At 41.8% G+C, this 17848-nt stretch overlaps 1 protein-coding gene across 1 annotated transcript in view; it reads left to right on the plus strand.

Moving 5' to 3' along the window:
- Nucleotides 1-17848, plus strand: part of LOC124789394 (lysosomal alpha-glucosidase-like) — a 127853-nt gene that overhangs the window by 28167 nt on the left and 81838 nt on the right. The window contains exons 4-5 of the mRNA XM_047256730.1: nucleotides 4131-4221; nucleotides 10296-10464. Of these exons, the coding sequence (XP_047112686.1) occupies nucleotides 4131-4221; nucleotides 10296-10464 (260 nt within the window). The remainder of the gene's footprint in view (nucleotides 1-4130; nucleotides 4222-10295; nucleotides 10465-17848) is intronic.

The raw sequence follows: 17848 nt of genomic DNA on the forward strand, positions 1-17848 counted from the left end.
ATTCCTACCCAGAGATCTGGATGTGGGACTATTTTACTTTCAAAATATTTTACACAAGTGGATGCCATCACCATTAAACAATACAGTAGAGCTGCATCTCTTTGGAAAATGTAATGGCTGTAGTTTCCACTTATTTCAACCATTCACAGTACCAATACAGCAAGGCTATGTTGACTAATGCCACAAGGCCAGATCAGTCAATCATCCAGATTGTTGCCCCTGCAGCTACTGAAAAGCCTGTATAGTAGCCCTCTGGGATCTACCGGTACACAACACAGTAATTGTGGGCCTGACAGGCTGCTGGCAACACTGTCCCGGAGATGCAGGGTAAACAGTATGAACACAAACATAAACACACCGTATTTGTTATCGAGCGCATATCCCGCAGCTGCCACAGTAATATATGGCACCAGCTTGTCTGCTAGAGGTGCGACAGGTGTTGCAATCAGTGCCGTAAATGTCACCTTTTCTCTTCCATGATCACATGCCAACCAGACCATGTAGTTGTAAAGGATGCTACCTGGCTGACCAGAGTCAGTTGGCACTGGGAGTTGCTCCAGGTCATAGCACCCATTGCCATTCCCAGTTCTTCAATCGGAGCATCCATCTGAGCAGTTCCGCCTGCTTTTTTTATTTTGTTTGTTGTCCTCGGCGTCGACATACTGCATTGCTACACTGGCTGAAAGATGGGGTGTGGAAGTACAACACAGACTACTTTAAATAATGTAGCAGACAGGTTCACAGTTGCGTTTCACCCTTCTTTAGTTTCACTGTTCACAACCCCCCAATAATATACAGTTATTTGACCAGTTCATTATTGTTTAACTTTTGATAAGCCTCATTAATAGTTTGCAGACAAACCTCCTCATGTTGCTACAGTAGTTTACTGTTGAACATCTACAAGCAGTAAAACCACTACCACAAAGTTCACAGTTCTTGAAGAATAGAAAGGTACGTATGGAGCAGGCAGGGCCTATTGGTGTAACACTTATTTCACTGTTAAGTTGATGCATTGTTATCATTCTAAGCAACACAGATTCCTCATCTGAAACTCGGCCGTGGACCGACTGTCTCGTGACCAAAAATTGTGCCCTTATGCATCATCACAATAATAGGTACTGAAACTACACATTGTTCGAAGTTAAATTTACAGACATTACAATTAAAACTTAACTCATTAAGTTAACTGAATACATCAAAAAATTTGTTCCTTTGAACAGTTTCATCCACTACAAGGGTTAGGCCGAATTATTTGTTTAAATCATGAAATTAACAAATATAGTTATGCAAACAATACTTTTGACAAAACTGTTAACTATTTTGGAATTAACTAAGGACTGGCTTTGCTAACATGTTTTCGAATAGAGCCAAATAGGTCCTTTAAGAATGCTAGTGTTTCATCTTCCAAATGTTTATAATTAGTACAGAATTTATATTTGTTTATAAATCAACAATAGAATCTAAGTTAAGAAACAATTACTGATTTCACCCTATAATAAAAGATACTAATTTGTAATAGTCAAAATGAATTAGAAAATCAATTACATACATAAAACTAAGCACAAAATTAGATCTGGTTTTATATTCTTTCAAACTGAGGGTCAATCTTTCTCTTTTATGAAAATGGAGATTATATTCATGTATGTTAATGGTAAACATGAAAATATGAATTTAAGGAGGCAGATGGCAAAACAAGAGGGGAATCAAAATTGTCCCACCTTGCTTCATCACACATTGCCCAGCACTGCTATACACTCAGAGTCGCATCCTAGTTTTCAATCCAGGTCTCACCTGAGTTCTCCATACTGACCACTGACACCTTCACTCTGAGTCCAAGCCACCACTCCACATCTCATAAAAGTTTCTCCACGCTGGGCCTGACACCAGCTGCACCTGCGCGGTCAGTCTGTGTGCATCTCACTGTCACTCCCTCATTGTCGGCCGCATCATAGGTCCATCCGACAGAAGATTTATTCCCAGCAGCTACATTTGTCTCCTAGCAGCTACGAGTTTCCGCCTTGCGGGGACCTCTCTATTCGACCATCCTCAATTTCTACTGTGCTACACAGATATAGCTGCACTAACATTGTCATTGTAAGAAGTCTCCTAGTGCAGTGTTAGTGACTTATCAGCAGATTGGAACCAAGTGTGTATTCATGTCCAAATGACTGTTTTGTTGTATTCAGTTTGAGTGTAAATGAAGTTCATTTATTTCTTTTTAATTGGGACACATTATTTGGGGTGGCTGTCTGAGCCACGACATAAAAACCTGTTGATGAGGAGTGGATTTTGTCCAACCAATGACAGTTAGACTTTCTGCTGTGCTCTCCCAGTGAAGGTACTTATCTCTGTGCACCACTTACAATGGTTGCAATTCTTTTTTTCTCATTCAGTATAGCTTTGTCACCTTCGACATTGTCAGCGCAGTTTCTGCTGCTCATACAATGGAAGATTGAACTTCTGTATCACTAACTTGCTTACTGTTCATCATCATAAGTGACACTTTCACTGTTGCTCTCATCTGAGCCCTTCAACAACCCTGTTGACATCTCACCTGCATATCGACAGCTGGGCAAGTCCCACCTGTCCGTCACTTATAGCCACAATGTCGACACCTTTCTGACACTCACCAGTGCAGCAACATCTGACCAAGCCCATCTGCATCCTGCAGATGTCCCACTGGTGCATCAGCATCAAGCCTAGTTTGTCATTTCCCAACCATCATCCCGCAGGCCTGACATTCATCTGACTAGGCCTATGGCTTTCGAGCCAACGTGCTATTAGCCCGTTGCTTCCCTGCCGACGTAGCCGAGCCCATTGGCGTACTGCCGACATCCCACTGTCCCAACACCTGCCACGACCTTCTCCTTCACAGCCATTCCTGTCACTAGATACTTCCTCCTCCGCTACCCTTGACACTGTCTTGGCAGATTTCTATCATGAAGAACAGTACTTCTACTTATGGCTTGTATCGGTTAGAAAAATGCACCGATGGTGACAGATATCAGTCGAAATCAATCTGCAACAAGATAAATAAATTATATTTCCGCAACTTGTTGCTACATTATTTATAATTTTACATACTAACTAGTTATTTTGTTTTAGTTGGATAATCCATGAATGAAGATGCTTTGTAATTTTTGACATATGAATCTATTCCAGCACTGTAAGAAGTATGCTTGAGTATTGGAGAGGTGCTTTCTTACTTCCTGATAATATATGTTATATAGTTTGGTATAAGTGTTTAATATTTTGCAGATTATTAACATATCTTTCTTGAAAAATAAAATTCAGTTGTTCACACAGTCAGTCTTGACATACATGGCACCCACAGTTGTATTTGTAACAAGTACATTAAGTAATCAAGTTGGAGAACAATGCACGAACAGAAGGAGGAAATTTTTAATTTTTTAACTATTACCCAACTCTTAATATTATTATTTTCATTTAGTAATTTAATAAAACAGTGCATATTTATACATTTCATAGATTTAGCTGCATGAGCAGCTCTGCATTCAGCCTCTGACTACAGCTTATTCATTTATACAAATAATTAAGAATGTTGTGTTTGCACAACTAAGGCAGTGGTATTTGTTTGTATCTATGAAACCACAGATCTGTAAATGTACTTGCACTCACGCTAAGTGCTGTTGTATCTACGTGGATGTCTTTATAAAATTTCTAATTTGAATTGCAGTGCAAAACTCACTTTGCATTGGTAGAACACAAGTAATTTAGGTTTATTAAACCATGTTACACTTAAAAAAATTTAGCCTATTCAGTTTAAAAATACTTTTTACCTGAGAATGGTAGCTGGTTTTTCAGTGTTGATTTGTTCCACATTTTTTTTTTTTTTTTTTACAAGAATTTTCCTTGTGTACATGCCTTTACTAAACTGATATAGAAGGATCTTCTTTGATTTAAGTAAGTTGTGTAGTCCTAGACCACTTTCAGTTTGTAGCTTGTGCATTTGTATAGTGTATCCCATGTGACATGTACATCCTCAATATTTTACAATTTATGTATTTATTTTATTCTCTTGTGTAAAATTTACTTTTCAATATTCAATATGTAGTTCTTTGTGACAGCTTGAAACCGAATCATTTATGTAATTTATCTGTTGTTTACAGAAAAATCTGTATGGCTCTCATCCTTTCTTTTTACTTCTTGATGAGAACAATAATAGTTCTGGAGTTTTTCTTCTAAACAGCAATGCTATGGGTGAGTATGTAAATACTTTAACTACACATTTCTGGTAGTGCAGGATAATCCTTCATTCAGTACATATATTGTATGACAAGAAGTTGTGTTTGACTTCGGTTAGTATTGTTGACAGTTACTCTGCGATATTTATTCCACCTTATTTGCCAGTGAAATACCAGAGACATGGTGCATAGTGAAACATAGCAATACCTTTTCATCGTTATGCATGTTTTAGAAACAAATAAACCAATGCTCTAACATTGAGCTCAACTGATGAATTGATCAGTTAGTGGAACCACAACTGATTAGTAGGCTTGAGAGACATAATATAATTTTATCAAAAGTAAAATTCACCTGAGAAAATTGTAATATTGGAAGGAGACTGGCTAATACATACCTGGATGAGGTGAAATTCCAAGTACTGCCGATAGACACAGTTATACGTAAATATTTCGTCTGTTGAAGGTAAGCACTGGCCAGCTTTTCCGTCTCCTTGTAATCATATTATTTTACACCCCTCATTTGTCAGTTTATTAATCAATTGAATTAAAGAACCTACTGGGTTGTTGTGACAGCTTTTGTTAATTTTTGGTAATAATAAATAAAATTTATCAGTATTATGTGCAGTCAAGCAAAAAGTGAAGTGGTGTATGCACACTGTGGGGTCAAGAGATTCTGGAGACAAATGAAAACAGTGAAACATTAAAGGGGTTGGGAAGACAGAATAAGTACCAGTAGTTTAATCCTGTCATTTTTTAATATTTTTATCGATCTTCCTTTGTTGTTTGTACAATACCACTCCATATTATTTATTGGTTTATATTTGATTATTAATTGATATAGTCTGGCTAATTGGAAAATTAGGCATCAGACGTTCATAAGTAGCCAGTTTTGGAGGATGAACTTACTCCCAAGGTACCAATAACTAAAGTTCTTACTGTGTGCTTACGACCCGTGCCTATCTATTCTCCCCCATTATTTTGTAACTCATCCCGTCCAAAATTTTCTAATAATAATAAAGAGGTTGCAATATCTAAACACTTTTTTATGACACAGTAACCTTATTTCACTTTAATTTCGAGTATCACGTTCCTACTTGTTCTGATCCCCCTCACACCACGATTACAATTACTTATTTGTCACAATCTTATACTAATTACCATTGCCGATTTCTTATGGTAGGGTTGCCGTATATATAAAAAATAACTCCCGCAATATGAAATTAATCTTGTGCTTCATAATTACCATTTTAACAACAATTACTTTACTCACATACATGAAAGTCTTACTCACATGATGTCTTTGGTGCAACGCTCTCCCTTCTTTACACCACACAATGTCCAGATGCCAACCTAGGCCTTCTAGGTCTATGGGGCATCCCCATCAGCAGTGCTGCTTTGTTGTAGCAAAGAAGCATAAGCATTCAATCTGTCAAGTAGAAGATCGATCCTGTACCTTTACAGGTTCACTTTTTTTCATTAATCCCTGCTAATAAATTCCTGCCTAATTCTTGACTTGCAGTGGATTTTTATTATGTGCATTTGCTGCCCTAATTCTTACTGTGTCAATATGCCAACCACTTCTTGTTTATGTCATACATGTACTAATCAGTTTCTTTTTAAACATTTCCTGTATACGGTAGTCCTGTTTTTAATTGTAGTATTTAACTACTAACTTTTTTTAACTTCTTTCATATTTTTTTACAAGTTGTTTTTCTTATGTTGTGCTTTCAGATAAGGTTCTTGAAAATACTTGCGTTCTATAAGTAACTTATGCTACATTAATTAGGAGATAAATTTAAAAAACTTGTAGTTAAGCTTAATAGAGAAGACCAGAAATTGAGTGTTGCTCTTGAATAGAAGTGATGACTGTTGTTCACTAAAAGATATCACCAAATATCAGAGAGAAATCTGCATATACATTTTCGTGTTTATGATAGCAACAGTTAACAATTTATTGTAAAACGTAGCTTACTGTCTGAGGGAATGTAAATAAATCCAGTATGAAATCAAATTGAAACAGTGCAATCATCCTTATCCTCCCAACTTCCCGAGTGTGATGCATAGCAATGTCACTGTTCCATTTATTATAATTCTGTATTTATTCTGCCATCTGTTTATTTAGTATCCAACAGTGATTTGAATTCCCCTCCCAGCTTGAGTATTGATATGGAGGACAGGTGAGAGATACCCGGGCTTCATATTCTGGCTGCAGTGTGCTCCTGCGAGGGGTCTCATTGCAACTACAGACATATCATGTGGACCCATTCATTGATGCGAGTGTGCTGGTAAATACCACGGCCTGACACTTGCCAGTCAGTTTCTCGCTAGTTTATTGAAGACTTAAGTATGTGCCATTGATCAGTAAGAGTTTTGATCCTGCCTATATTGTGTTTTTTATTTGAATTGCTCCCTGGGCTGTGTGTACATGCTTAATATGACTGTACTACACTTCATGAACTCCACTGTCACCTATCTCAGGTACCGCCTGTTTGTTCCATTGGTCTCTTCGTTGTCATCAGTCTGAGTGCTCATGAATTACATTCTGCCTGCCATAAGTATGACAGAAAAGTGGTGACAAGAACTTTCCTACCACGCAGCTATTCCAGTGAAGCATGGATCCTGAGTTTCAAACTTTTGTGGCAGCAGCTGTTGCAGTTACATCATCATTGACAGCTGCCCTCGGCCGGCGGGGACACGCCGCACGTGTCCTCAACAGGAGGTATACATCAAATGAGGTATAGACAACAACGAGAAATGCCCCGCATTTGATGCCGTGACGAAATCGCGAATTGCCGATGTGAGAAGCGTTTGCTGTTCAATGAGACCTTGCAATAGTTGCTCTAAAGTAGCCATGGAAACCTGTGGGTCAACGATGAAAAGGAAAAATCCACTACCTCGTCGCCAATTTTTATAATGTTAAGTTGAACACATATATTTCAAAAACGACACAACACATGTAAGTCACAGAGCAAGTAGACAATGTAAGACATGTGTACACGGTAACATTCAAATCAGCACTAAGTCCAAGTCTAGCGGCCGCTGGCTGGCTGGCCGCTCAGGTGGCGCAGCTGCTGCATGGCTGGCATACAGCGCCGCATGTAGAGGACGCGCGCAACTGCGCAGCAGCACTTTGAAAGATCGGTGAGTCACAACAGCAAATCAGTGGCACAACATTGACAAGTTCCCAGTTACAAGAAGCAAATTATCAGGGGAAATGGGCCACGATCCGCTACTATTCAGGTGCTGTCTGCTGTACATCAGTGTTGTCCAGAGCACCTGGCCAAGGGGACTGACTCAGAATGGTGCACCTATTTCTCATTATGGTGTTGTTTTGTTAGCTATCGATGATTCTGAATGCTGGGAATGCTGGGTGGTAGTTCATCTCACTCTCTGCCCCTGCGTACTGAAGCTACTCCGCACCACACATTGTGGAATTTGCAGGATGAAGGCAATAGCATGGCATATTGTCTATTGGCCTGGTGTTAATGCCGCCATAGGGAACATAATCAGGAACTGCTTGGCTCGTGCCCCCAGTCATGTAGCCACAGCCTGCCCTGACCACTCCTGCCAAAGAGTACATGTTGATTTCGCCAGACCATTCCAGAGAACAGTGTGGTTGCTAGTCGTCAGTGCCCTCTTTAATTTTCGATATGTGGCAATGGAAGAGACCCCTTCTACCCTGCTCACTTAGCCCTCAGCAGGGTGTATATGGCCCGGGACATCCGGGAGATCCGGGAAAAACCCGGGAATTTTTTCATCCGGGACAAATCCGGGAAAAACCCGGGAATGTTTTAGAATTCCAGGATTTTTCATTGTTTTTGATTTCAATTAAAGTTTTGTAGGTTTGACGTGTAAGATCTGATACGCTGACAAAGAACTTTAATCCACTACTGCTGATTAATACTGCAGCAATGAAACATAATCAGAGAATAACACCAAAATAAAAGTTTAGTTGCATAGAAAATGGGTAATTTACACAATGCACAGACCAGAGCGCCAACACCGAAAAGTGTCAAAGGCTTTAGGTCGAAGATTATGCAGCATGTCCATAACAACTAACGTGCATTCGATGTTCATGATGTCACAATTGTTTACATTTCTAACAGATCACCAGAAAATATTACGAATAGTGGCTTGAGATGCGTTACTTTTGTAGAAACGCACTTTGCCGAGTTGAGCAAGTTCGGCCTACCTTCGTAACGTACGCGCCGCGGTCTGTCTTTCCTGTAGGCCTCGTGCTCTGAATAACTGCCATCATTCGCTAGCGAGAACACGTGACATGAGCTATGACTGGCTGACAAAAGTGCATCGCTCAACGCAATCTCTATTTTAGAGTTTCGGAAGCTACCGTGCTGTAATTTGTGTATATACTTTCGCAATACGAAAATAAACTCTGTGCATATTGTCTCGCATCAAACAACTTTCCAAACGCATTGTTTTTCCTGGATTTCGTTTCCTAAAGTGCTGGGACGTCCTCCGCCGGTAGAAGACCTTTATGATTCAAAGGACTGATTGGTTTTACAGCTCCGAGGGAAAGTATACTGTTACTTAACACGGATGTATTTTCACCCACTTTATACGTTATTTCATCTGGGAGAAATTGTGTTTTTAACCGTGAAATCCGGGAAAAAGCCAGGAATTTTTTTTTCTTGTCCACGTAGACACCCTGCCTCAGTGTACAGCATCTGCGTTTTAGGATCTTCGTAAATGTGATGGCATTGGGAACCTGATCACTGCTCTTTCCCATCCTTCATCTAATTTGGAAGGGGAATGGATGGTCAGAACCTTAAAAATGCCAGTGCACAAGATCTTTGACAGCGACTCCAGGCTGCACTCACCAGCCTCCTCACCACCTACTGGTCCACCCCCATAAATGGACATTGTCTGGCCGAAATTTTACACGAGCACAGATCCTAAATCCTCTTCAGTGTGCTGTGCCTGATACAGCAGGCTCACTACCCAAGCGTGCATCCTTATAATAGGGGCTCCCACATCTGGACTTGCACTTCCTGCCTTGCCCCAGGTGCACTCAGGGTGTTGTTATCAGCAATAAGGTGCAGTAAGTGTTTAAAGGTTGCAGCCATCCTGGAGTGTGTAGTCAGGCATCGCAATTGCCGCCAACTGCAATGAGATCGGTTGGTAGATAGCTGGAGCACTCTCTTACTTCTCTTTTATCATTCCAGGTAGGCATAGTTATACTAGGTTGCCAGATTGAAGATAAGCTGCCATGATCAATGATACATTTGAAGAACAAAGTAAAAATTTGAGATCTTCTTCATTCTAATATTTTCTTACTACACAATGCTTAAGACCACCTTTATTTTAATCAGTAGTACAGTGCCAGTTCTTGGGTTGCTGCACAGTAAAGCAGAACATGGAAATTCTTCATTTCATAGGTCGGAAGTAATCTGTCCGTGGATGTAAGTTGGTAGTTGCATTCTGAAAAGGCTGGTGGCTAGCCTCTTTGATCTATATAAATTAATTAATATTTGCAGCCTAATGTTGGGGTTTTACAAGATGACAGATCTTATTCATATCATCTGTTGTATGTAGCATGTGGTGTTTCTGTGTCCTGGTGACAATTCTATGAAAGTATATTAGGTGACCCATGTTCATATGATGGTATTGTCTTTGTTTCCTGTAAAAATAACACTTCCACTTACAAGGCTGGAAATTCTGAATGGTACTTTGAAAACCACCTACTAGAAATAATTCACATCCCCTTCCCTCCACTATCACCATATTTTAATGTTATCAAATGGCTGCCATCTATGTTGGAAAAACAATTACAGGTCTGTTACTAGCAGAATGCAAGAAAGGTAGAAATCTCATTGCTCACCTTTCATTAATCCCCTGAAGGATTTCAGAATTTTTTAGATGCATGGTATGTTTGACAGGTGTTTGTATTATTTTTCTACCAATTAGAGATCAAGTTTGCTGATAACAGTATTTAGTTTCACTCCTACAAAACATTTTAAATGCTTATTTGTGTTTTTTAAGCATTATTGATGGGGCAAAGTCGTAGTTCAACGAAAGGCTGGGTCTCTGAATTTGAATAAATGTCTAAAAAGGTGTTTACTATTTTTTTAGAGGTGATTCTGCAGCCAACACCAGCAGTTACTTTTCGCACAATAGGAGGAATCCTGGACTTTTTCGTGTTCATGGGTCCTTCACCGGCTGAGGTGGTACAGCAATACCAAGATATAGTGGGCTACCCTGCCATGCCACCATACTGGGGGCTGGGTTTCCATCTCTGCAGGTAATTAACTCACAGTATCAGTTGCCTTAAAAAATTGTGCTAAATTTTATGTAGAATCAGCTGAATACAGCTGATAATTGACATTACAGAGCCTAGTTTATATTTGCTTATTGCCTTACTGATTACTTGGACAAGCTTGCTTCGATAAATGGGCCTTCAGAGAAAACTGACACTGATTAAATTAAAAGTTTGTGTAGAAATAGTTGTAAGTAGTGTGTAGTCATAATAATAGCCTGGTTATCAGGAACCAGAATTCTTGTTGTTTGTAAATGTTATTGCACTATGTCTTTGAGACTTCCTTCTCAAATGCTTTCATGAAATATGGATGATGATCTTTTTTGCTGTGATATCAATGTCAACCTTCATTCAGCTGGAATTGCTCAGCGATTGTGGAATGAGATGACTTGACATTTAGACTCAATCGGTTCACAAAGGATAGAAGGAAAATATTGGAGTTCAGGTTCCATGAAAAAATGCCACAGGCTTGCAACTACCTAATATTAATTTGGAAATTATTTGAAACCCCATGAATGTAAATATGTAAATCAACAAATCCACATGTTTGGTCAATATAACTTAGATCACTGAGCATATTTTTCATTTAGAGTTGCAGGTCCACAGCTTCTTTGAGGTTTTGTGGATTTTTGTTAGTATGTGCACTGCCGTGACAATGCTGCTACTCTACACCATTGGCATGGGCACTTCATGGGCCAGCGGTGGTTCAAACAGAACCCCATGAGAGGAAACGAATACTCACCACGTGAGTCAATCTACATGAAACAGAAAGTCCCAAAGTCATAAAGACTTGCATCGTGATAACTCGGCACACAAATGGCACGGGTGGCTGTCGACTGAGCACGAGACGACAACACTCGACGCAATGCTCAGTGTGAGGTCCGTGGTAGTAGGACTCGGCATAACCACTGGCCCTGCTCGGCTTATGGCCACCCACAGGTAAACGTCTCCATCAGTGTGTCTGCCCATACTAAGCTCAGTGTGTGCCCTCAATGGGAGGTTTCCCCACTATTCTGCAGTGCTACCCAGCCCAGCTCATCTGCCTCCATCACAATGTCTGCTGGTGGGGATACGAAATCCTTCTTCCCTGAAAAGGCCCCAAAGTGATGAAAATGGCCAGGCATGGGAAGCAATCTCCTGCACAGAGCCAAAGAGGCTGCCAGAGAACCTGCCAGCAGGTCGACCACTGAAGGAAGGAGCACTGTCACCATTAGTTCTCAATTATTCAAAAACAGTCATAATCGTATTTATTATTATTATTATACTGCCAGCCGGTTTCAACCCGGTCGACTGCTGGTGGTGTCACTCCTGTCTACATAACAGCAGGAAACTATCATCTTGGCCTGCTGCCAGGTTCTCTGGCAGCCTCTTTGGTTCTGTGCAGGTGTCTGCTACCCAAGCCTGGCCATTTTCATGGTTTCCTGCCGTTATGTAGACAGGAGTGGCACCACCAGCAGTCAACCAATGGTGTAAATGCCCAGAAGATGACCCCTACGTTGGGTTGAAACCGGTTGGCGGTATAATAATAATAAATGCGATTAAGACTGTTTTCAAATAATTGATTAATTGTACTAATCGCTGCTTCATCTCCACAACCATGTTGTCCAAAAACCATTAGTTCTGCTGGAAGGGTGGAAGGCGCAAAGACTGAGGGAATGGGATGTCCACTGGCAGCAGTGGAGGTGAGGCCACCTCCACTCTTAAGAGGGGGCGGAGGAGGAGGGCAGATCAGAATCTGTGGGCTCCACCTCGGTAGGTGCAGGTGTGAGTCTCAGTGGGGCCTGAGACTACAAACGACGAGAGGACCGTGGAGGCTGCAGAAACGGGGAAGCCCCCCACTGCAAGTGAGGCCCTGCACCACGTCGCGACCACAGTCACCCAGCAGGCCAGAAGACTGTGGCGGTGACATTCCGACAGGGAGCGACTGCAGCTGAATTGCACGACCGACATCCACCACAAATAACTGATACCTTCGTAGCTCATCACGACAACCGACAGCCACCCCTATTGCTGCCGGTAGGACAGACCCAGAAGGCAGCCTGGGGGGGGGGGGGGGGAGGGGGAAACGAGGTGGACCACTGTGTTCCGTGGGTTGTGACTCAGGGTGCAACAAATTGAGGAGACCGTGCCACTGGCCGTCGTGCAGACATTGCACCAGATGACTAGCGTCATCCAGTACGTAGCCAGAAACCTCGACAATGTGTTGTGGAAGAGGCAGACGATGGCCTCTTCATTTGAGTCCTGAATGTACACGCAAAGAAAGTCAGTGAAATACACAGCAGCGACCCATGTGGGGCTGCGGGGACAGTCCCACAGTGTAGCGAAAATACAGGTGTCCGAAAACTGAGTGTCACAAGCAGTTTCCATGGCTTCCACACGTGGGCAGTCTCAATGAACATGCAACAAATTACAGTCAAGGGAGGACTGCTGGTCTACCCAATGAGCAGAAGGAGAACGATGCCGATGACCCAAAAACTGTCGCAAGTGGGAATTACAAAGCTGCAACTAATGCAAACCCAATGAGCTTGGTTGTTTGAGAGACACCATCATATAATGTCAGGTACTAAGTTCAAATAAGGAACACTACATAAGATGAAAATTCAGGACATTCCTCTATCTTTAAAGTGTGTTTGGGGACACCAGGACAATTTCTTAAAAATAGGGTCTGTCACATAAAAATTGGAGCAGAGGATACACTAATGGGAACCATAACCATATAATAAGGACAAAGTTGAAGTGGAGCATAAAGTCGGTCCAGATGTTGCTGAAATTGTAAGGGTGACAAATATTTGCTCTTGATGTGGGGAGAAAATAATAGGTATGGTGAGCCTTATGACTGAAGTTGACTTCAGGAAACCACAACTCCATTGGAGATGTTAATTGATGCCTTCTGTATCTGAGAAATATTGAGTGAAAAGAAGTACACACTTTTATTGTTTTAAAAATGATTCAATGGGATTTGCAGTTACCTGCCTGTTGTCTGTTAAGAAGTGTGTGTGTGTGTGTGTGTGTGTGTGTGTGTGTGTGTGTGTGTGTGTCTACTTTTGTTTTTGACGAAGGCCTTACTGGCTGAAAGCTTTATTTTTGACAGTCTCTTTGTTGTGGCTATCTGTAAATCAGCATCTCTGCTATATGGTGAGTAGCAACTTTCCTTTTCATAATATTGTTACAGTCCATCCTGGACTTCCCATTGTTTGAAGTGTATACCTGTTATAGACTCCTGCAACAGAATGAAAAAGCTCCATTCTGAATCCTAGGTAGCAGTGCACAGTCTGTGTGAAAATTATTTTTACTCCTTGTATTGTGGTTGGTTATGAACTTCGCAGCTCAACTTAAATTCACTTTTCCTTTTAACTACTGATATTTTTATGCAGTAAATGGATTGACACACAGTAAGGATCCAAGGGTCCCTGAAGAGGCTCCTGCAAGACTTTTTGGTTATCTGTTTTACATTCTTACTGCATCCTTCTGTAGAATAAATACTTTTTTATCTTAGCTGCATTGTTCCTGAAGATTAAGCCAGGGGGCAGTATTCAGCGTAAGTATGCTGTGTATGCTAGAAATCCTGTCTGTAGATCCAGGCAATAAACAGAGATTTACAAGAGTAGAGCAGGCAGGACTGAGCTTTTTGATGAACTGGCTGGTGCCAACTCAGTTTATTATCCATCTGGATACCTAGGGATTCCACACATGGAGCCTCTTACAGTGGGTCCCCATTGTCATTACTTCTGCAAGTCATTTTTATTTTTTGGGCCAGTATGTGGTGTGTGAAACTTGTAATCTTCAACTGCTAATATATGAACGTTCCCTCTTTGCACTTGTCTCAATGAAAATTGTATTGTTTTCCATTTCATTGTCTTAGCTTCAGACAGAATCAGCTGAAACCAACCGAGATCCTGACTCAAGTGATTGTAGCTGAAACCTAACAATGGAAAGTTCAGGATGAAATGTAACAGTATTATGAAAAGGATAGTTCTTACTCGCCATGTAGCGGAGAAGCTGAGTCGCAGATAGGAAAAAAAGAAGACTATCACAAAAGGGGCAGGCTGGGGTGGGGAGAGTGAAGGATAGCAGGGAAGGGTTGGGGGATGATGCGCACTTCTGGAGAGTGTGCTGGAATGAGGTGGAGGGAGGGTGGGGAAGGGGTGGAGGGGGTGTGGGGGAGTAGCGGAAAAGGAGAGAAGTAAAATGTGGATGGGTGAAATAAAGGAATGTGTAGTGCTTGGCAATAGGAGGAAATAAGGAAATAAAAATTGTGCTGAATGGAGAAACACTAGAACAGGTGCAAAATTTTAAGTATCTTGGCAGCAGGATAGACACCGACTGGAAGTGCACCACAGAAATTAAAACAAGGATAGCAATGGCAAAAGAGGTGTTTTATAAGAGAAGGAGAATCTTCTGCAGCGGTCTGGACAGAGAACTCAGAAAGAGACTCATAAAATGTCTTGTATGGAGTGTTCTTCTATATGGCGCTGAAACACGGACTATGAGGAAAAAAGACAGAGAAAGGCTGGAGGCTTTTGAGATCTGGACATGGCGGAAGATGGAAAGAATAAGTTGGATGGACAGAGTAAAAAATGAAGAGGTACTGAGAAGAGTGGGAGAGAAAAGACAGTTACTAGATGTAATAAAGAGAAGAAAAAGAAATTGGATTGGGCATATATTAAGAAAGAATGCCTGACTGATAAAAACAGTTTTAGAAGGTTACGTAGAAGGGAAAAGGAAGCGAGGAAGGAAGAGATTCCAGATACTGGATGACATGATGGACGGTACAACATACAGCAGCCTTAAGAAGGAAGCAATGGATCGCAGAAAATGGAGAGGCAAAGGACCTGCTGATATAGCAGATAACGGATGATGATGATGATGATGAGTGCTGGAATGGGAACACAGAAGGGGCTGATGGGTGATGATGCTGACTAATGAAGGCTGAAGCCAAGAAGGTTACAGGAATGTAGGATATATTACAGGGAAAGTTCCCACCTGTGCAGTTCAGAAAAACGTGTTGGTGAGAAGGATCCATATGGCCCAGGTTGCGAAGCAGTCATTGAAATGAAGAATGTCGCGCTCAGCAACAGATGGTCCAGTTGTTTGTCGGTGGCCATTCATGTTGACCGATGGCTTGTTAGTTGTCATAGCCACATAGAATGTGGTGCAGTGTTTGCAGGAGTAGCTTGTAGATCACATCACTAGTTTCACGGGTAGCCCTGCCTTTGATAGGACAGGTGATTTTTGTGACCGGACTGGAGTAGGTGGTGGTAAGAGGATGTATGGGACAGGTCTTGCATCAAGGTATATTATAGGGGTATGAGCCATGAGGTAAGGGGTTGGGAGCAGGGGTTGTGTAGGGTTGGATGAGTATATTGTGTAGGTTTGGTGCACAGTGTAATACCACTGTGAGAGTGGTGGGAAGGATAACAGGCAGTACATTACTCATTTCAGGGTACGACGAGAGGTAGTTGAAACACTGGCGGGGAATGTGAGTCTGTTGCTCCAGTCCTGGGTTGTACTGAGCTACGAGGGGAATGCTCCTCTGTGCCAGATGGTGAGACTGTGGGAGGTTGTGGGGGACTTTAAAGATAAGGGATGGGAGATTTGTTTTTGTAGAAGGTTTGGAAGATAATTACGGTCTGTAATGGCCTTAGTGAAATCCTCGGTATATTTCAAGAGGGACCGCTTGTCACTGCAGAAACAGTGACCACAGGTGGCTAGGCTGATGGAAGGAACTTCTTGCCATGGAACAGGTGGCAGCTGTCGAAGTGGAGCTATTGCTGGTGTTCAGTAGGTTTGATATGGACACAGATAGTGATGCATCCATCTTTGAAGTGGAGGTCAACATCTGAAAAGTTGGCTTGTTGGGTTGAGAAGGACCAGGTGAAGCGAATGGGTGAGAATCTGTTGAGGTTCTGGAGGAGTGTTGATAGGGTGTCCTCACCCTCGATCCAGATCACGAAGATGTCATCAATGGATCTGAACCAGGTGAGGGGTTTAGGATTCTGGGTCTGATGTCCCACATTACTCCTGCCAATACCATTAATTCTATATGTTCAAATAGATCACTCTTCCTGCACCACAGACCCATACTTTCACATGCTATTTCCCGCACCTTTCTGGTGCTTCTTGATCTTGTACCTCATCCTACAAACCCTCCCCACTGCCCACTCTTTCTCTTTTCTATCCTAGTTCGCACCTACTAATTTCCCCTCATCCAGTTACATCTGCCATCCCCCTTCTTCACACTTATCCACCCTCAGATCTGCAATCCACAGTAAAATATTTTTTATTTATATCTTTTCTGTGATCTCATTGTGACTTCATGACAATTATAGTGGGCTTTCGCCTTTTACTATTGTCGTACTCTCTCAGATTTCATCTTGTTTTCCCCTTTTCCATCTGTTTCTTCCTTTTCATGATTTTTCCAATGTATTTGGGTGTATTTTTGCAAATTTTTTCAGATGTAATTCTGCGTTTGTTACGTATTTCTTCGTGTTTTTTCCAACACCATGGATCTTTGCTCCTTCCATCTGTATCAATACAGAAAATGTTTCTTATCCCTAACCAGAACCCAGTCCCACGTACTGTTCCTGCATTGTTGCTTTGCTCATGGAATCCCCCCAAATGGCCTTAACCATCAAATTACCCATCTCCGGCTGACACCCATCCTTCCGCTACGATCTCCATCTGTTCAGATTCCACCAGACCTTACCCCTCATCAACATAGTCCTTCAAAACCAAGTCAACCGAGCCCAAACCTCCTTGCAATACCTTCTCTCCATCCGTAAAATTCTCCTGCTATGCAATCCCAAATTCCTTTGTCTGATAACACAAATTGAAACTCTTGCCCTCAGGGAACTAGAGCAACATACACAACACCACCCAAAAAACCTCTCCAGCCTGCTCACTACCTACTACCACGTTGGAGTACCACTGTCCACCACTCTACATCCTCCAAACCTCCCCCACATCCCCTCATAGCTGACAAACCTTGTCTCACAGGCCTAGTAGATTTACTCCACCCTCCAAAACTCCCTCCCACCATTGCACAGAACCCAGAACCTATACAGACCCAAAACACAGTCATGAACCTTTCCTCCAAAAGCCTTAACCCTGCAGAAATATCAGTCCTTTCCAAAGGCCTCACCTTTTGCTCCCTTCTCAAATTCAATTATGCAGGACTTGTTAAATAACTTTTCTCCTTCCACCAGTCCCTACAGTGGAGACACTTTTTCCCCACCAACCCTACCAATCGTATTCAACCAGAGACCAATGTTGAAACCTGCCTGACTCAGTTCACTCCACCATCCAACTGGGATCCACCCCCCTTGGCCCCAAATCACACCCTGTTAGCTTTCCAGAATTTCTTAACCTT

The sequence above is a fragment of the Schistocerca piceifrons genome, chromosome 3 (genome assembly GCF_021461385.2).
Source record: "Schistocerca piceifrons isolate TAMUIC-IGC-003096 chromosome 3, iqSchPice1.1, whole genome shotgun sequence".
NCBI classification, from domain to species: Eukaryota; Metazoa; Arthropoda; class Insecta; order Orthoptera; family Acrididae; genus Schistocerca; species Schistocerca piceifrons.